Source organism: Callorhinus ursinus, unplaced genomic scaffold, assembly GCF_003265705.2.
Source record: "Callorhinus ursinus isolate GAN/ISIS: 27379988/994484 unplaced genomic scaffold, GSC_fseal_2.0 scaffold4, whole genome shotgun sequence".
Taxonomy (NCBI): Eukaryota; Metazoa; Chordata; class Mammalia; order Carnivora; family Otariidae; genus Callorhinus; species Callorhinus ursinus.
Window position 1 is genome coordinate 142,594,014 of NW_027397066.1, and position 18,654 is coordinate 142,612,667.

The 18,654-nt window shown below is 38.3% G+C and overlaps 1 protein-coding gene across 1 annotated transcript in view; it reads left to right on the top strand.

The window, feature by feature from the left end:
• ANXA10 (annexin A10) overlaps positions 1-18,654 on the top strand; it is a 95,360-nt gene that overhangs the window by 34,099 nt on the left and 42,607 nt on the right. The window contains exon 3 of the mRNA XM_073891235.1: positions 10,196-10,290. Within this exon, the coding sequence (XP_073747336.1) occupies positions 10,196-10,290 (95 nt within the window). The remainder of the gene's footprint in view (positions 1-10,195; positions 10,291-18,654) is intronic.

Genomic DNA, 18,654 nt, shown 5'->3' on the forward strand with positions numbered 1-18,654 from the left:
ACATATTCCAGCTGAGATTAGACAAGATGATGCTTTTCCTTCTTGTTTCAGCTCTTACACTATTAACAAGTGTCCTTTTTGTGGTTTATTTAATGCTCCAATTTTTTTGTATCTTTATGCTCTTTGTTCGTGATTGTGTTCTTTTAAACGCCCTCCAAATGTTGTGATGAAGTGCTGTCAAATGTTCCCAAGCACAAGAAGAAATATTACAGAGAAAATATGTGCATCAATAAGCTTCATTCAGACATTAGTTCTAATGCTGTTGGCCATGAGATTAATGTTAATAAATCACCAATATAGTACATCCAGAAAAAAAGATAAAATTCACTGTCTATGCATGAAGCTGCCCAGAAAAATGCTAAAGTAAAATCTGTTCTAAGTTATAAAGCTGTGGAAAAGCAGCTAAATTTCTGAGTTCATGACAAAAAACTAATAATATAAAAAGTGTAGTGATCAGCTTTCTCTTGAAAGTAGTGATAGATGCCTTGCATGTTTCAAAAGGTGATACAGTGGGGGAAGGGGCAAGATGACAGAGGAGTAGGAGACCTAAATTTCGTCTGGTCCCAGGAATTCAGCTAGATAGTTATCAAACCATTCAGAACACCTACGAACTCAACAGGAGATCATAGAAAAGAATAGCAGCAACTCTCTGAACAGAAAAGCGACCACTTTCTGTAAGGTAGGACCTGTGGAGAAGTGAATCCAAGGCGATATTCTGGAGGATAGACGGCGGGGGCCTCTGTCCACCACTTCTGGCAAGTGATAGAGCAGCAGAGCACAAAATCGGAACTTTTAGAAGTCTGCTCTGCTGAGGGACGTCACTCCAGTGGCTAAGTGTGGGGAGGAACCCTCACTGGAACTGTGTGGTCTCAGGACCCTCGGGGTCACAGAAAGACCGGGGGTGCCTGAGTGCAGCAGAGCTCCCAGGTATCGAAGCGGGGAAGCCAGCTGCAAAGACAGAGCCGAGGAGTGGGCTCACAGCTCGGGGTTGCCATAAACCGTGATCTGCGGCACAGTCAGGCCACTGCTCCTCCAGCAGGGACCCAACAAGCAGCAGATCCAGGGAGACTCCCCTTCCTCCCCCGGGAGGAGCAGCACAAGAGCACACCACAGGGATCTGCTGGGTTTGGAGACTCCACACTGGGTCAGGCAACAGAGATAGAAATGCTCGGTCACAGGCCGGGTGAACACAGAGTGCGGCCCTGGACCAGGGAGATAGGAGCGATTGACTGCATTTCTCTGGGGGCTCCCTGAGGAGTGGGGCCCCGGGTTCTTGGCTCCTCCAGAACAGAGATTGGGAGGTCACCATTTTCAGTCTAATCCTCCAAAGCTGCACGGAAAGCTTGCAGGGAACAAATGCTCCCGAGAGCAAACCCAAGCAGATTACTTAGCCCGGCCTGGCAAGGGCAGGGCAATTCTGCCTCCGGCAAAGACATTTGGGAACCACGGCAACAGGTCCCTCCCCCAGAAGATGAGAAAGAATAGCCAGCCAAGACCAAGTTTGCCGATCAATGAGAACGAAAAACTCCAGGACTAGGGGAATACAGCACATAGAATTCATGGCTTTTTTCCCCCCCTGATTCTTTAGTCTTTCAAAGTTAATATTTTTAATTTTCATTTTTTTCTTTTTCTATTTCTTTTTTGAATTTTTCTTTTTCCCTTTTTCAACCAACATCTTATCACTCCCTTTTTTAAAACTCTTTTTTATTTTTCATTTTTAGAGTCATAGACTATCCTCATAGTAGTTAACCTTATTTTTGGTATATATATAAGTTGATCTCTCTTTAAAATTTTGGGATACAGTTTCTTCAAACAGACAAAAATATACCCTAAATATCCAGTGTATGGCTTTGTTCTAGACTCCTGCCTGATTACATTCTCTCCTTTTTTTTTTAATTTCTATTCTTTCTTTTTTTAACCTACTTCTTATCTTATCAATTCCTTTTATAAAATCTTTTATACTTTTCATCTTTACAGTCACATTCCATCCCTTCATCGTATTTACCCTTATTTTTGTACATATATAAGTTTTTCTTTCTTTAAAATTTTGGGAGGCACTTTCTTCTAATACACCAAAATACACCCAAAATCTAGTGTGTGGCACTGATCTATTCACCAGCCTGACCATATTTGATCATATTCTTTATTTTTTTTAACTTTTTCTTCTTTTTTTCTTTTTTCTTTCTTTCCCTTTCTTTTCCCCCATTTCAGGTCTCTTCTGACTTGTTTACTGTATATTTTTCTGGGGTCCTTTTTACCCTGTTACCATTTTCTTCTCTCATTCACCTATTCTCCTCTGGACAAAATGACAAGATGGAAAAAGTTACCTCAAAAAAAAAAAAAAAACAACAGGCAATACCAACTGCCAGGGACCTAACCAATACGGACCTTAGTAAGATGTCAGAACTAGAGTTCAGAATGACGATTATAAAGAGACTAGCTGGGCTTGAAAAAAACTATGGAAGATACTAGAGAAACCCTTTCTGGAAAAATAAAAAAACTAAAATCTAACCAAGTCAAAATCAAAAAGGCTATTAATGAGGTGCAATCAAAAATGGAGGCTCTAACTGCTAGGATAAATGAGGCAGAAGAGAGAATCAGTGATATAGAAGATCAAATGATGGAAAATAAAGAAGCTGAGAAAAAGAGAGATAAACAACTCCTGGATCACAAGGGCAGAATTCGAGAGATAAGTGATACCATAAGATGAAACAATATTAGAGTAATTGGGATCCCAGAAGAAGGAGGCGGGGGGCGGGGGGGAAGAAAGTATATTGGAGCAAATTATAGCAAAGAACTTCCCTAATTTGGGGAAGGAAACAGGCATCAAAATCCAGGATGCAAAAAGAACCCCCCTCAAAATCAACAAATATAGGTCAACACCCTGACATCTAATAGTAAAACTTATGAGTCTCAGAGACAAAGAAAAAATCCTGAAGGCAACTCGGGACAAGAGATCTGTAACCTACAGTGGTAGAAACATTAGATTGGCAACAAACCTATCCATAGAGACCTGGCAGGCCAGAAAGGACTGGCATGATATGTTCAGAGCAATAAATGAGAAAAACATGCAGCCAAAAATACTATATCCACCTAGGCTGTCATTGAAAAATTTCCAGGACAAGCAAAAAATAAAGGAATTTGCAAACAAGAAACCAGCTCTACAAGAAATATTGGAAGGGGTCCTCTAAGCAAAGAGAGAGCCTAAAAGTAACATAGACCAGAAAGGAACAGAGACAATATACAGTAACAGTCACCTTACAGACAATACAATGGCACTAAATTCATATCTTTCAATAGTTACCCTGAATGTAAATGGGCTAAATGCCCCAATCAAAAGATACAGGCTATCAGATTGGAAAAAAAAACAAGACCCATCGATATGCTGCCTACAAGAGACTCATTTTAGACACCTCCAGATTGAAAGTGAGGGGGTGGAAAACCATTTACCATGCTAATGGACACCAAAAGAAAACTGGGCTGGCAATCCTTATATCAGACAAATTAGATTTTAAACCAAAGACTATAATAAGAGATGAGGAAGGACACTATATCCTACTTAAAGGGTCTATCCAACAAGAAGATTTAACAATTGTAAATATCTATGCCCCTAACATGGGAGCAGCCAATTATATAAGCCAATTAATACCAAAATCAAAGAAACACATCAACAACAATACAATAATAGTACGGGATTTTAACACCCCCCTCACTGAAATGGACAGATCATCTAGCAAAAGATCAGCAAGGAAATAAAGACTTTAAATGACACACTGGACCAAATAGATTTCACAGATATATTCAAAACAGTCCATCCCAAAGCAACAGAATACACATTCTTCCTAGTGCCCATGAAACATTCTCCAGAATAGACAACAACCTAGGTCACAAATCAGGTCTCAACTGGTACCAAAAGATTGGGATCATTCCCTGCATATTTTAACACCACAATGTTTTGAAACTAGAACTGAATCACAAGAAGAAAGTCAGAAGGAACTCAAATACATGGAGGCCAAAGAGCGTCCTACTAAAGAATGAATGGGTCAACCAGGAAATTAAAGAAGAATTAAAAAAATACAAGGAAACCAATGAAAATGAAAACACAACTGTTCAAAATCTTTGGGATGCAACAAAGGCAGTCCTGAGAGGAAAGTATATAGCAATACAAGCCTTTCTCAAGAAACAAGAAAGGTCTCAAATACACAACCTAACCCTACACCTAAAGGAGCTGGAGAAAGAACAGCAAATAAAGCCTAAACCCAGCCAGAGAAGAGAAATAATAAAGATCAGAGGAAATATCAATGAAATAGAAAACAAAAGAACAGTAGAACATATCAACAAAACTAGGAGCTGGTTCTTTGAAAGAATTAATAAGATTGATAACCCCCTGGCCAGACTTATCAAAAAGAAAAGAGAAAGGACCCAAATAAATAAAATCATGAATGAAAGAGGAGAGATCACAACCAACACCAAAGAAATACAAACAATTATAAGAACATATTAGGAGCAACTATATGCCAACAAATTAGATAACCTGGAAGAAATGGATGCATTCCTAGAGATGTATCTACTACCAAAACTGAAACTGGAAGAAATAGAAAACCTGAACAGACCTATAACCACTAAGGAAATTGAAGCAGTCATCAAAAATCTCCCAACAAACAAGAGCCCAGGGCCAGACGGCTTGCCAGGGGAATTCTACCAAACATTTAAAGAAGAATTAATACCTATACTTCTGAAACTGTTCCAAAAAACAGAAATGGAAGGAAAACTTACAAATGTATTTTATGAGGCCACCATTAGCTTGATCCCAAAACCAAACAAAGACACCATCAAAAAGGAGAAATACAGACCAATATCCCTGATGAACATGAATGCAAAAATTCTCACCAAAATAGTAGCCAATGGGATCCAACAGTCCATTAAAAGGATTATTCACCACGACTAAGTGGGATTTATCCACAAATCAATCAATGTGATACAATATATTAATAAAAGAACAAGAACCATATGATCCTTTCAATAGATGCAGAAAAAGCATTTGACAAAGTAAAACATCCTTTCTTGATCAAAACTCTTCAGGCTATAGGGATAGAGGGTACATACATCAATATCATAAAAGCCATCTATGAAAAATCCACAACAAATATCATTCTCAATGAGGAAAAACTGAGAGCTTTCCCCCTGAGGTCAGGAACATGGCAGGGATGTCCACTATCACCACTGCTATTCAACATAGTACTAGAAGACCTAGCCACAGCAATCACACAACAAAAAGAAATGAAAGGCATCCGAATGGGCAAAGAAGAAGTCAAATTCTCATTCTTTGCCAATGATATGATACTTTATGTTTCTAAACCCAAAAGACTCCACCCCAAAACTGCTAGAACTCATATAGGAATTCAGTAAAGTGGCAGGATATGAAATCAATGCACAGAAATCAGTGGCATCCCTATACATCAACAACAAGACAGAAGAAAGAAATTAAGGAGTCGATCCCATTTACAATTGCACCCAAAACCATAAGATACCTAGGAATAAATCTAACCAAAGAGGCAAAGGATCTATACTCAGAAAACTATAAAATACTCATGAAAGAAATTGAGGAAGACACAAAGAAATGGAAAAACGTCCCATGCTCATGGATTGGAAGAACAAATATTGTGAGGATGTCTATGCTACCTAGTGCAATCTACACATTCAATGCAATCCCCATCAAAATACCATCCACTTTTTTCAAAGAAATGGAACAAATAATCCTAAAATTTATATGGAACCAGAAAAGACCCCAAATAGCCAGAAGAATGTAGACAAAGAAACGCAAAGCTGGTGGCATCACAATTCCGGACTTCAAGCTCTATTACAAGGCCATAATCATCAAGACAGCATTGTACTGGCACAAAAACAGACACATAGATCAATGGAACAGAATAGAGAGCCCAGAAATGGACCCTCAACTCTAGGGTCAACTAATCTTCAACAAAGCAGGAAATAATGTCCAATGGAAAAAAGACAGTCTCTTCAACAAATGGTGTTGGGAAAATTGGACAGCCACATGCAGAAGAATTAAAATGAACCATTTCCTTATACCACACACAAAAATAGACTCAAAATGGTTGAAAGACCTAATGTGAGACAGGAATCCATCAAAATCCTAGAGGAGAACACAGGCAGCAACCTCTTTGACCTCAGCCGCAGCAACTTCTTCCTAGAAACATCGCCAAAGGCAAGAGAAGCAAGGGCAAAAATGAACTATTAGGACTTCATCAAGATAAAAAGCTTTTGCACAGCACAAGAAACAGTCCACAAAACCAAAAGACAACCGACAGAATGGGAGAAGATAATTGCAAATGACATAACCGATAAAGGGCTAGCATCCAAAATCTATAAAGAACTTATCAAACTCAACACCCAAAGAACTACTAATCTAATCAAGAAATGGGCAGAAGACATGAACAGACATTTTTCCAAAGAAGACATCCAAATGGCCAACAGACACATGAAAAAGTGCTCAACATCGCTCGGCATCAGGGAAATTCAAATCAAAACCTCAATGAGATACCACCTCACACCAGTCAGAATGGCTAAAATTAACAAGTCCGAAAACGACAGTTGTTGGCGGGGATGCGGAGAAAGGGGAACGCTCCTACACTGTTGGTGGGAATGCAACCTGCTGCAACCACTCTGGAAAACAGTATGGAGGTTCCTCAAAAAGTTGAAAATAGAGCTCCCCTATAACCCAGCAATTGCACTACTGTGTATTCAACCCAAAGATACAAATGTAGTGACCCAAAAGGGTACATGCACCCCAATGTTTGTTGCGGCAATGTCCACAATAGCCAAACTATGGAAAGAGCCAAGATGTCCATCGACAGATGAATGGATAAAGAAGAGGTGGTATATATACACAATGGAATATTATGCAGCCATCAAAAAAATGAAATCTTGCCATTTGCAACAACATAGATGGAACTAGAGGGTATTATGCTAAGTGAAATAAGTCAATCAGGGAAAGACATGTATCATATGATCTCACTGATACAGAGGAATTCTTAATCTCAGGATACAAACTGAGGGTTGCTGGAATGGTGGGGGGTGGGAGGGATGGGGTAGTTGGGTGATAGACATTGGGGAGGGTATGGGCTATGGTGAGCTCTGTGAATTGTGTAAGACTGTTGAATCATACATCTGTACCTCTGAAACAAATAATATATTATATGTTAAAAAAAAAACGATAGTAGGAAGGGAAAAATGAAGGGGGGAATCGGAGGGGGAGACAAACCATGAGAGACTATGGACTCTGAGTAACAAACTGAGGGTTCTGGGGGTAGATGGGGGGATGGGTTAGCCTGGTGATGGATATTAAAGAGGGCATATATTGAATGGAGCACTGGGTATTATACGCAAACAATGAATCATGGAACACTACATCAAAAACTAATGATGTAATGTATGATGATTAACATAACATAATAAAATAAAATTTTTAAAAAAAGGTGATACAGCATAAAAACTGTTAAACTTTCAGGTGAACAAGTTCTGTAGATCAGTAGACTGTAGAAGAATACCTCCTTAAGATATTCTTTAAAATCACCTCCTAAATTTTATACAGGAAAAGTGTATCAGAAAAAGAAGGATTTCAATGCTGATGAGACAGGCTTATTTTTTTAAGGACATTGGCAAACAAACATATATGTTGTAAATGGCATTTCTGTTGACAAAAATATTATGATCAGAGGTTGTTGAAATCTGTGTATTTCCCCTCAGAGCAATAGTTCTGCATCTATTAATTCAGTATTCATAACAACTTTGTAGAAAACTACCACAAATAACAAGAATCACTGTGTATCATCGAACCCTATAAAATTGCTATGGTTTGTTATGCCATGCTTTTCTGTTAAACCAGGAAATAAGAATTACCTAGGAATTCCTGTCAGAATGCAAGAGAATAAGAAAAACTTAAAATGACTGTAAAGGAGAAATCAAAATTTTATTATGTGCAGAGTATATTGTTTGTATCTCGAAATCTAAGCTAATCAATGAAAAAGTTATTAAAAATAATGAGAGTTCAGTAATTTTTTTTGAACACAAGGTAATTTTATGTTTATAAAATTCAATGTCACTTATTTAAGCAATTATGTGTTAAGAAACAAAATAAAGTAACTTTAATGTCAATATAAATGCAAATATGAATATTTTTTAACAAAATAAAGTCTCTTGCCATTTACAAAAACTCCACAAACCTTTACTAAATCTTTCAGAAAAGAAAAACAATGAAAAAATTCAGCAGATATAGTGACAAAAAAACTTTTCAAAATGGATTCCTAAATTTACAGTTATTTTAATTAAAAATTTTTAATAAAGTTTTGAGATTCATATAAAATTAATCTGAAATATCCTGGTAGAATAAATGAGCAAGAATTGCTATGAACACTTTGAAAAATGGAGATACAGTCAGAGAGGTAGGTTGTAGATAATCTCAACAGAACAACACAAAAAAACAGAAGACTATAAGAATAATATAAATATGAAGACAGTAAAAATAACAATGGATATAACTGAAAAAATCTTCTATTTATTATTAAAAATTTGTCCCCTTTGGAATTCCCATCATGCAGTTAACAGACTCCTACAGAACTCCTTAGTGTCCTTTGAGTCCAGGGCATTAACAAGCTAGGCCCAGGGCAATATGTTGCTCTATGCCTCTCATAAACCATAAATTTCAGTGTTTGGAGCTGATTCTATGCCTCCCTCCTTCCATTTTATCATTTCTCTCACCTGCATAAAACACCCTGCTCTTTCTTTTGTTTCACAGGGCGTAGTTATCTATGTAAATCCTAGTCACTAGCCCTCATTCACTAGATATTTCAGGACCTGACTCAGCTTTCCTAAGAACCAAGGGCATCCAGGATGGCTTTAATTTCCAAAAAGATGATCTGCTTAACATCCTAGGCTTTCAATTCCTTTTTCTCCTCTTCTCCATTAAATATCTACTTTTGTCAAAGAAAATCTGTAACACAGAACTAAACAGGCAAGGAAGACTTTATTCAAGACTATTGCAACAGAAATCAAGACTTTAGCAACAGAGGAAAGAACTCAATTCCTCTGAAACAAAGGGCAAGAGAGTTTTTAAGCACACAGGGGGAGGTGAGAGACTAGTTGAAAAGTACTGGAGAACACTGGGAGTTGTGGGTGTTTGTCAATGCAGTTAGGTCATCTGTTTTTGCTAATTAGTTCTTGAGAAAGTTAGGTTCCTATCTGCCCACAGAGACTAGGAGATAGGGATTCTATCTTTCTTGATGACTATATTTCAAAGAGATAGCTCCCAATATTTTGGGAAAGACATTTCTGGATTGTAAAACTGGCAAGTGATTGGCAGATTTATATCTCAAAGGAGTAAAGAAGAATTTATAATTGCAAGTTTTCCAAAGTAAATGCTCTCAGAAAAGGGGGATCAAAGGCATACAGTCACAAAGAAACCTGTCTAAATTTTAGTCACGCTGAGGGAAATGTTAAGGCCTTTTTGGTCATTCTACTATGACTATAGTTAGAGCTAAATTTGTCTGAACTAGTTGTGCATTCGGGTGTCATGCCAGTACAGTAAGTTGGCATATAAGGAAACAAAAGCCTCATACAGCCCAGAAACAGCCTCAGTTACCGGAGAAAGAGGCCATATTCCATGCCAACCATAAGAGGTTCACACAGTCCCTCAGAAGGTTACACAGCCCTCGTACTTTTATACTTTCCTTGTCCATTACTCTTCCTTCTTCTGGAGGTTTTGAACTGTAGCTGTTATTTTTGTCTTAATGTATGTTCATTATAAATTCTATCTCCTTAACTGTAAAATGAGAAAGATATTGTACCCGTTTAAATACTAATCAGCTTGAAGGTCAAGGAAGCCTTTTTTGGTGGGTAGGAAAGGTGACTGAAGAAAGACCATATTTTTTATTCTTCTGTATTTTTTAATTGGATCTTTTTAAAGGAAAATCTGTAGGCATAGCACCAAAATGAGAGATAGGAACCTAGCCTTCATCAAGTGTTGCTCTGTGATTTCCAATTTTAGTTAAAATTGCTCACTGCTTTAAAGTACCATCAGAGATAATGCGAGCACCATAGTTTTTGATCCTTAGATAATGGCTTCTTCCAAACTACAGAAAAGCAACTTTACTAATCTTCAAATATTATTCTTTTCCAGGCTGTGACAAAGACATGCTGATCAACATTCTAACTCAACGCTGTAATGCACAAAGGCTGATGATTGCAGAGGCATACCAGAGCATGTATGGCCGGGTAGGGTCTCTTCATCTTGACCTGTTTCTAGGGCAAACTCCTGGGAAATCACAACCCTTTCAGAAAACAGATACTGTTATTCTTTTCAGTCTCACAGACGACAAAGATCTCAGACTCCATTGTATGTCAGAAACAGTTCCTATGCCTCTACCATGTTTCAAGGAATGTAAGAAAGATGTATCTATGTGTGAGGTATGTTCACACAGTGACTCCATCAGTCCTCTCTCAAAAATCATTCAGCTCCATAAAATGAAAGTTCTGATAGTCTTACACTGCTAGTTGGTCCAATTAGGCTAAAAATGTTGTGCTGGAAACACCCCTGTGTCAAGCTTTAGGGAAGGCATAGAAAGGGCTAATGATCACTAGGTCAAAAAAATAAGATCTTTCCTGCAATTCTCCACAGGTCTTCACCTAACTCTCAACCAAAGTGAATTCTGACTAGCTTTTCTTCTCACAGCATGCAGTTGTAGAGACCATTAAAAAAGAATGGCAGTTAAAGGCAATAGTTTAAGGCAATAAAACTATCCATAGTGCTTTAAAGTAATCACATTCTAATTTCAAAGCAAGTACCATTAAAGATTCCTTTCTTTTGTTATGCATTTAAACCACAGATTCAGAACAAAAACTCTTCAGGCCAAAAGGGCCTGAAATCGCAATTACTTTGTCAACTGAGCATTATTGATGAAACACTATCATAAAACTTTCCCTATAGAGTTAGCTCTTATAAATTCACTCCATCTCTAAACCTCAGTCTTTGAACAGCTATAATACATGAAATAAGGATAGCTCTCTGTTGTAGAATAAATTAATAATCGAAGAAGCTACCACTACTAGTTATATTATTTGAATTTAGCCATAAAAGGAAACCAGTTATGCTTTTTTTTTTTCCAGGTAAAACTGCTATCGTAGCTTATATTCCTATGATACCAGTGCTAGTTTTCTTTTGAAAGAGAACATAAAAACTATAAAAGTTCTAGCATCACTAATCTAATATTGTTTTAATATGCATAGGCCATAAGAATGGTCATTTTTCAGTGTTTTTTTAACCCAAAGGTTTGCATACATCTTTGCACTTTATACATCAGGTTAATTTAGGTTGAAGGCATTACTTTACTATATTCTACAAAATTACACTAAGACAGATTAAAACATTAAGAAATGAGGTACTTACACTCAAGGAATGTAAAATACATGGAAAAATTTATACTCTCAGAGGTCTCAAAGTTTGTTAAACTCTACCTTCTGTTGAACAATCCATATTGCATGGAAATCTTGGCTAACAACACAATCTCACCAATGGAAGACAATGAGTCATGCTGGCCCCTTTCCTCCAAAATATCCTTGTCATACAGTCAGTTATCAAGTCTTGAAAATTATTTTTCCTCTCACATTTCTCTCTTCTTCTCTCACTTAACACAGTCTTGATTCATTTGGTACCCAGACTAATGTGAAACTTATAACTGGTACCTGCTACCTTCATGCCTTCTCTCTCTGGTCTAGCCTCCACACTGAAGCTAGAATGGTTCCAAAACTAGATTTCTGCTTCCCTCATTCGGTCCCTGAATGTTTATCTTATTTCTGCCTCACAAATATCCACAGGTCCATGGAATAAGCCAATACCTTCCCAGAGCATACAAAGCCTTGCTTACCTTGTTTCTGTTCTCCATTTTATTCCCTCTCCCCCTTCACACACCATCAACTGCAGCCAAACTGAACTACTTGTACTTCTACAAATTAACTGTGCCTGCTCCCTTACCTTTAATCAGGGTGTTTTATCTATTTCAATGGCCTGACTACCCCCCACCACAAGCTGCACACCTGCCCATCATCCCAGACACTGCACACTTCCTCACACCACTAACCCTAAACAGAGTGGAATGGACTTGTGCTGCTACTGCATTCTTTACATAACTTCCCCCTCGGTACCTAATGACACATTAGTGAGCTTGTTTATATGTGTTTCCCTTTACTCCAGTCTAAATCCTCAAAAGTTGGAATGCATTTCATCCAGAAAGTTTAGCACAAGGGTCTATTTAACACGCCAAGATTGCTTAATTATGTTTACTGAATGACAGTGTGAAGGCATAGTTTTGGCTGCTCTTATAAACCTTTTCTGCCTGTCACACTCACCCTCTGCCCTGGGCTAGGTGCTTCCTGCTGGGGTCCCAGAATTCCCTGTACATACTGCTACCATGGCCTTGACACACTGGGTTGTGTTGGTTTACTTTTTTCTCTTGATGACTAGACTGTAATCTCCTAGAAAATCAGGGACCAGGTTATTTGCTACTATCCTTCCAGAACTCAGCCCAGGCTCTAACATAAAAGATGAATTTCATTTACAGAATAAGGGAATCTAAGAAATTATATTTTGTTTATTTACATTTTGTTTAAAAAAGAGGAGGGGATATCCCTGTATTACCCACTTTATACTTTTGGTATCTTCTGCTATCTTTCCCTTTCTGTAGTGAGAGTTTATAGATTTTCTGTATGTTAGTCCTTTGATATTTTTATTTTTTATTAATATGGATAATTAAGATTTGACAGAATTATTTTTTTAGCTGCTGAGCAAAGTGCAAGTCTAAGCATGCTTCATAAATACTTATTACTTGATATTTTACATTAGTGAAGAGCCGCTGAATTTCATCAACAACTTTTCCTCACCCAAAAGCACACTAATCCCTACACTCAAATGAAAAGGCTTTTGGAATGCCTCTGACAGACATGTTTATCAACATAATTTTTTTAAAGATTTTATTTATTTATTTGATGGAGAGAGACAGCTAGAGCAGGAACACAAGCAGGGGGAGTGGGAGAGGAAGAAGCAGGCTTCCGGCTGAGCAGGGAGCCCAATGCGGGGCTTGATCCCAGGACTCTGGGATCATGACCTGAGCCGAAGGCAGACGCTTAATGACTGAGCCACCCAGGCACCCTTATTTATTTATTTATTTATCAACATAATTAATGAGGTCACTCCTATCTTCCACACCAAAGTAAGTACTAGGCTATAGCCAGGCAGTGAAACCAAGGGAACAATGAAACACCTCTGGGGCTAGGCAGAGAAACTATACATATCTGATAAGTTTAGCAATTAGACAGTGATTCCTGAATGGGGTTCAAATTCAACCTTGCAGTAATTTATTCTCTCAGTGCTCATCTGAAACAGGGATAATCAGCTCTGAAATATCCTGGCATCTGGAATTCATTAAAATTGTGGTGTTGGTTATATAATTTAGTGCAGAGGCTAAGTTGCCCTGAGTCACACAAAGTTAGAACTTAAACCAAGGTTATCTGGCTCTAAATCATGTCTTTCAAAGTTTCTTAATAATGCCTGTTGTTCTCAACCGAATAAATACCAGATTTAACAAGAGCAGATATCTATACTGTTAACTCCCTCATATTCTTCAAGGCTTTGCTCAATGTCAGCTACTCAAGAGGGCCTAATCTGATTGCCCTTTTTAAAACTGTCACCTACCCCAAAGCCCAGATCCCTTTCACCTGTTGTTTTGTTTTGTTTTTCTATAACACTCACTGCCTTCTAACATACTACATAATTTATTTATATATAATTATTTATTGTTTTCCACCTCTCCCTAATATAAGCCCCACAAGGAGAAGAATCTTTGTTTTGTTCACTAATGTGTCCAAAGCACTTATGACAGTGGCAGGCACATAGCTGGTGTTACAGACTCAACTGCATCCAAAATTTAAATGTTGAAGCCCTAATCTCCCAAAGTAACTGTGTTTAAAGATAGGGCATTTAAGGAGATGATTAAGGTTAAATGAGGTCATAAGGGTGGGGGCCTAATTCTATAGGACTGGTGTTCTTTAAAAGAAGAGAAAGAGACACCAGCAGTGCATGCAAAAAGGAAAGACCATATGAGGATACAACAAGAAGACAGCCATATGTAAGCCAAAAAAAGATGCCTCACTAGAAATCAGCCCTACCAGTACCTTGACCTGGGACTCCCAGACTTCAGACTGTAAGAAAATAAATTTCTTTGGTTTAAACCACCCAGTTATGGTTAGCTGTTAGGGCAACCTGAGCATACTAATGCAGTTGATACTCAATAGAGAGGTGGGGAGAAGTTTAGATGACAGAAGAGTAGGGGTATTCTAAGCTTGCCTCATCCTTCAAACACAGTTAGTTAAATATCAGATCATTCTGAACACCCAAGAAATTGATCTGAGGACTGAGAGAGAAAACTGCACAACTAGAGATAGAAAATCAGCCACATTGTGGAAGGCAGGAGCTGTGGAGAGTTGATTTTGGGGAGAAAAGAATCACAGGTGCTATGAAGGGGAAGGAACCCTGATCACAGAAAAGTGAGAGAGAGAGAGAGAGAGAGAGAGAGAAAGCACACACAGGGGATCGCACAAGAAGAATTCTTCCCCAAAACCACTGACTGGAAAAAGGAGAGGGACTATCTACCGCAAGATTTTATAAAGAGTGGAGCACAAAGTCTGAAGTTTTGGTGGTCCACACCGTCGCCAGGGTCATGCCTGGTGGGCTTGGCAATGCTCTGGTGGGAGAGGAAGGTGGAAATCTGGGAGTGGGCAGCATGGTCAGAGGATACCCTGGGCCACACACGGAGGAACATTTCCCCTGCTTGGAGTGCATTTGGGAGTGGTAGCACAGCCTCTCTAGGGACAAAAATACCGGTGGTGCCAACATGCTGCCCTGTTCCCTAGCATAGGAACAAAAACACAGGCTGGGGGCAGCAAACCTTGGTGCTGGCTTTTTGGCTGTGCTTTACCATAAACTTAGAATGGATGAGAGGCACCTGGGTGGCTCAGTTGGTTAAGCATCTGCCTTTGGCTCAGGTCATGATCCCAGGGTCCCGGGATCGAGCCCCACTTCAGGCTCACTGCTCACTGGGGAGTCTGTTTCTCCCTCTGCCCCTCCCACTCCCACTGGTGCTCTCTCTCTCTCTCAAATAAATAAATAAAATATTTTTAAAGAAACTTTGAACAGTTGCATGGTCACACAACCAATTTCTGGGACAAACCAGCACCAGCTACAGTGCGGCGAGACCCTCCCCTATAGGATCAGCATGAGTACTTACCCCACAGATCTCTAAAATTTGGAGTTGTGAAACTCACTGTGTGCCTAAGATAAAACACAGAAGTATTGTGCCACTTGGCAAGTGGACAGCTCCGATGCAGGCAAGGATCTGACAGAAGCCAGGGACACAAGAGAGGTGCTTGCTTGTTCTTCTATGAGGGCTTCCTGAAGAGTAGCAGATGCGAACTCCCTGCTCTGTGGACAAGAGAGAAAGAGACAGGCAACTTCATTTCCCACTATCCCCTCAGCACTGACTGACTTCAGTGAGCAAAACAGCCTCACCCAATGGAGGTTGGAGCCACTTACATCAGCCCCGCCCCCTCTGCACCCTTCAGGTGTATCTCCATAGGGCAAGTCTACCTGAGAATCAGCACAACAGGCCCCAGAAGAGTAGCACAAACCCCTTGCAAGCACCAAGTCTACTGATCATAGAGTACTGCAAAACTTCAGCTCTAGGAGAAATAGGATCTAGCTTCCTTTTTTTTTTTTTTTTAGATATAGCTTCTTTTAACAAGCAGAAGAAAGGAAATAATAAAGATTAGAGAGGAAATAAATATATAGAAACAAACAAAAAAACAGAACAGATCAATGAAACTAAGAGCTGGTTCTTTGAAAGAATTAATAAAATTGATGAACCCCTAGCCAGACTTATCAAAAAGAAGAGAGAAAGGAGCCAAATAAAATCATGAATGAAAGAGAAGAGATCACAACCAACACCACAGAAACACAAACAATTACAAGAGAATATTATGAAAAATTATACGCCAACAAACTAGGCAATCTGGAAGAAATAGACAAATTCCTAGAAACATACAAACTACCAAAACTGAAACAGGAAGAAATAGAAAACCTGAACAGACCCATAATCAGCAAAGAAATTGAATCAGTAATCAAAAATCTACCAACAAACAAAATTCCAAGGCCACACGGTTTCCCAGGGGGATTCTACCAAACATTTAAAAAAGAGTTAATACCTATTCTTCTCAAACTGTTCCAAAAAAAACTGAAATGGAAGGAAAACTTCCAAACTCATTCTATGAGACCAGCATTACCTTGATTCCAAAACCAGATAAAGACCCCACTAAAAAGGAGAATTACAGACCAATATCCCTGATGAACATGGATGCAAAAATTCTCAATAAGATACTAGCAAGTCAAATCCCACAGTACATAAAAGGATTATTCACCCTGACCAAGTGGGATTGATTCCTGGGCTGAAGGGGTAGTTCAATATTCACAAGTCAATCAATGTGATACACCACATTAATAAAAGAAAGGTGAGAACCATATGGTCCTTCAGTAGATGAAGAAAAAGTATTTGCCAAAATACAGTATCCTTTCTTTTTTTTTTTTAAGATTTTTATTTATTTGAGAGAGAGAAAGAAAAAGCATGAGAGGGGAGAGGGTCAGAGGGAGAAGAAGGCTCCCTGCCGAGCCGGGAGCCTGATGTGGGACTCAATCCCAGGACTCTGGGATCATGACCTGAGCCGAAAGCAGTCACTTAACCAACTGAGCCACCCAGGTGCCCCTACAGTATCCTTTCTTGATAAAAGCCCTCAACTAAGTAGGTATAGATGGAACATACCTCAACATCATAAAAGCCATATCAAAAGACCCATAGCTAATATCATCTTCAATGGGTAAAAACTGAGAGCTTTTCCTCTATGGTCAGGAGCAAAACAGGGATGTCCACTCTCTCCATTACTATTTAACATAATACTGGAAGTCCTAGCCTTAGCAATCAGACAACACAAAGAAATAAAAGGCATTCAAATCAGCAAGGAAGAAGTCAAACTTTCGCTATTTACAGATGACATGATATTCCATGTAGAAAACCCAGAAGACTCCACCAAAAAATCGCTAGAACTAAAACATGAATTTGGCAAGTTCACAGGATAAAAACAATGTACAGATATTTGTTGCATTTCTATACACCAATAATGAAGCAGCAGAAAAAGAAATCAAGGAATCAATCCCATTTACAATTGCACCAAAAACAATATACTTAGAAATAAACCTAACTAAAGAGGTAAAAGATCTCTACTCTGAAAACTATAAAACACTTATGAAAGAAATTGAGAACTATACAAAGAAATGGGAAAACATTCCATGCTCATGGACTGAAAGAACAAACATTGTAAAATGTCTATATTACCCAAAGCAATCTATACATTTAATGCAATTCCTATCAAAATACCAACAGTATTTTCCACAGAGCTAGAACAATCCTAAAATTTGTATGGAACCACAAAAGACTCTTAATAATCAAAACAATCCTGAAAAAGAAAAGCAAAGCTGGAGGCATCAGAATTCCCAGACTTCAAGGTACAGACTACAAAGCTGTAGTGATCAAGACAGGTATGGTATTGGCACAAAAACGGACACATACATCAGTGGAACAGAATAGAACACCCAGAAATGGACACACAACTATATGGTCAACTAATCTTTGACAAAACAGGAAAGAATATCCAATGGAAAAAAACAGACTTGTGAATGTGTGCAGAGTTCAAGTTCACTCTTCAGACCCATCTTGTTCTCATAACATTTTTTTCTTTTCCTATTACGTCTCAGCTTCATGGTTAAAAATATAGATCTTGAACTATCAACATACCTAGGAAGTAGCTGGCTAGAAAATTACCTTACCTACTTTAGAGGTAGTATTATCATGTCACTAGCACAAGTAACAGGTGTGGCATCTTTTCCGCTATCCTCACTTTTACTTTAGAAGTGAGGGGTAGATGTAGTTTTAGCCTCAAAAGCTTAAATTCATTATACAATTTATCACAGATCAATTTTATAAGTATGAATTAAGTAATTTAAAATGGTCCAACTACCTTATCTTTCAAATATAATGGATTAGATATACTCCTTTTGGTGAAACTTATCTACCAGGAAAATAATTTATAATTTCAAGATAATTTTTTATAAAACCAATCAAAATTTTGTAAGTTTAGAAAAACCTCTATATATGCTTGTTACAGCCTGAGCAATTGTTTGTCTTTAAAATAACATACAATCTGCCAGGGAGGAATGGAGGAACAGAGAGCTGGAGGGAGGAAAGAAGAGAAGAAAGGAGGGAAAGAGGGAGGAAAGGAAATAAGAAGAAAGGAGACAGAAAATTAGATACTCCTAAAGCCAGGCTTCAAAACACTCTCTAAAACAGTTCTGTAAATTTGCACACCCACCTACAATAAATATATAATGGTTCTCATTTCCCTTAAATCTTCATAAAACTTCTGAAGTTGTGACCAATTTTATGGATATAAATGGGACCTCATTATGGTTTTAACTTGCCTTTT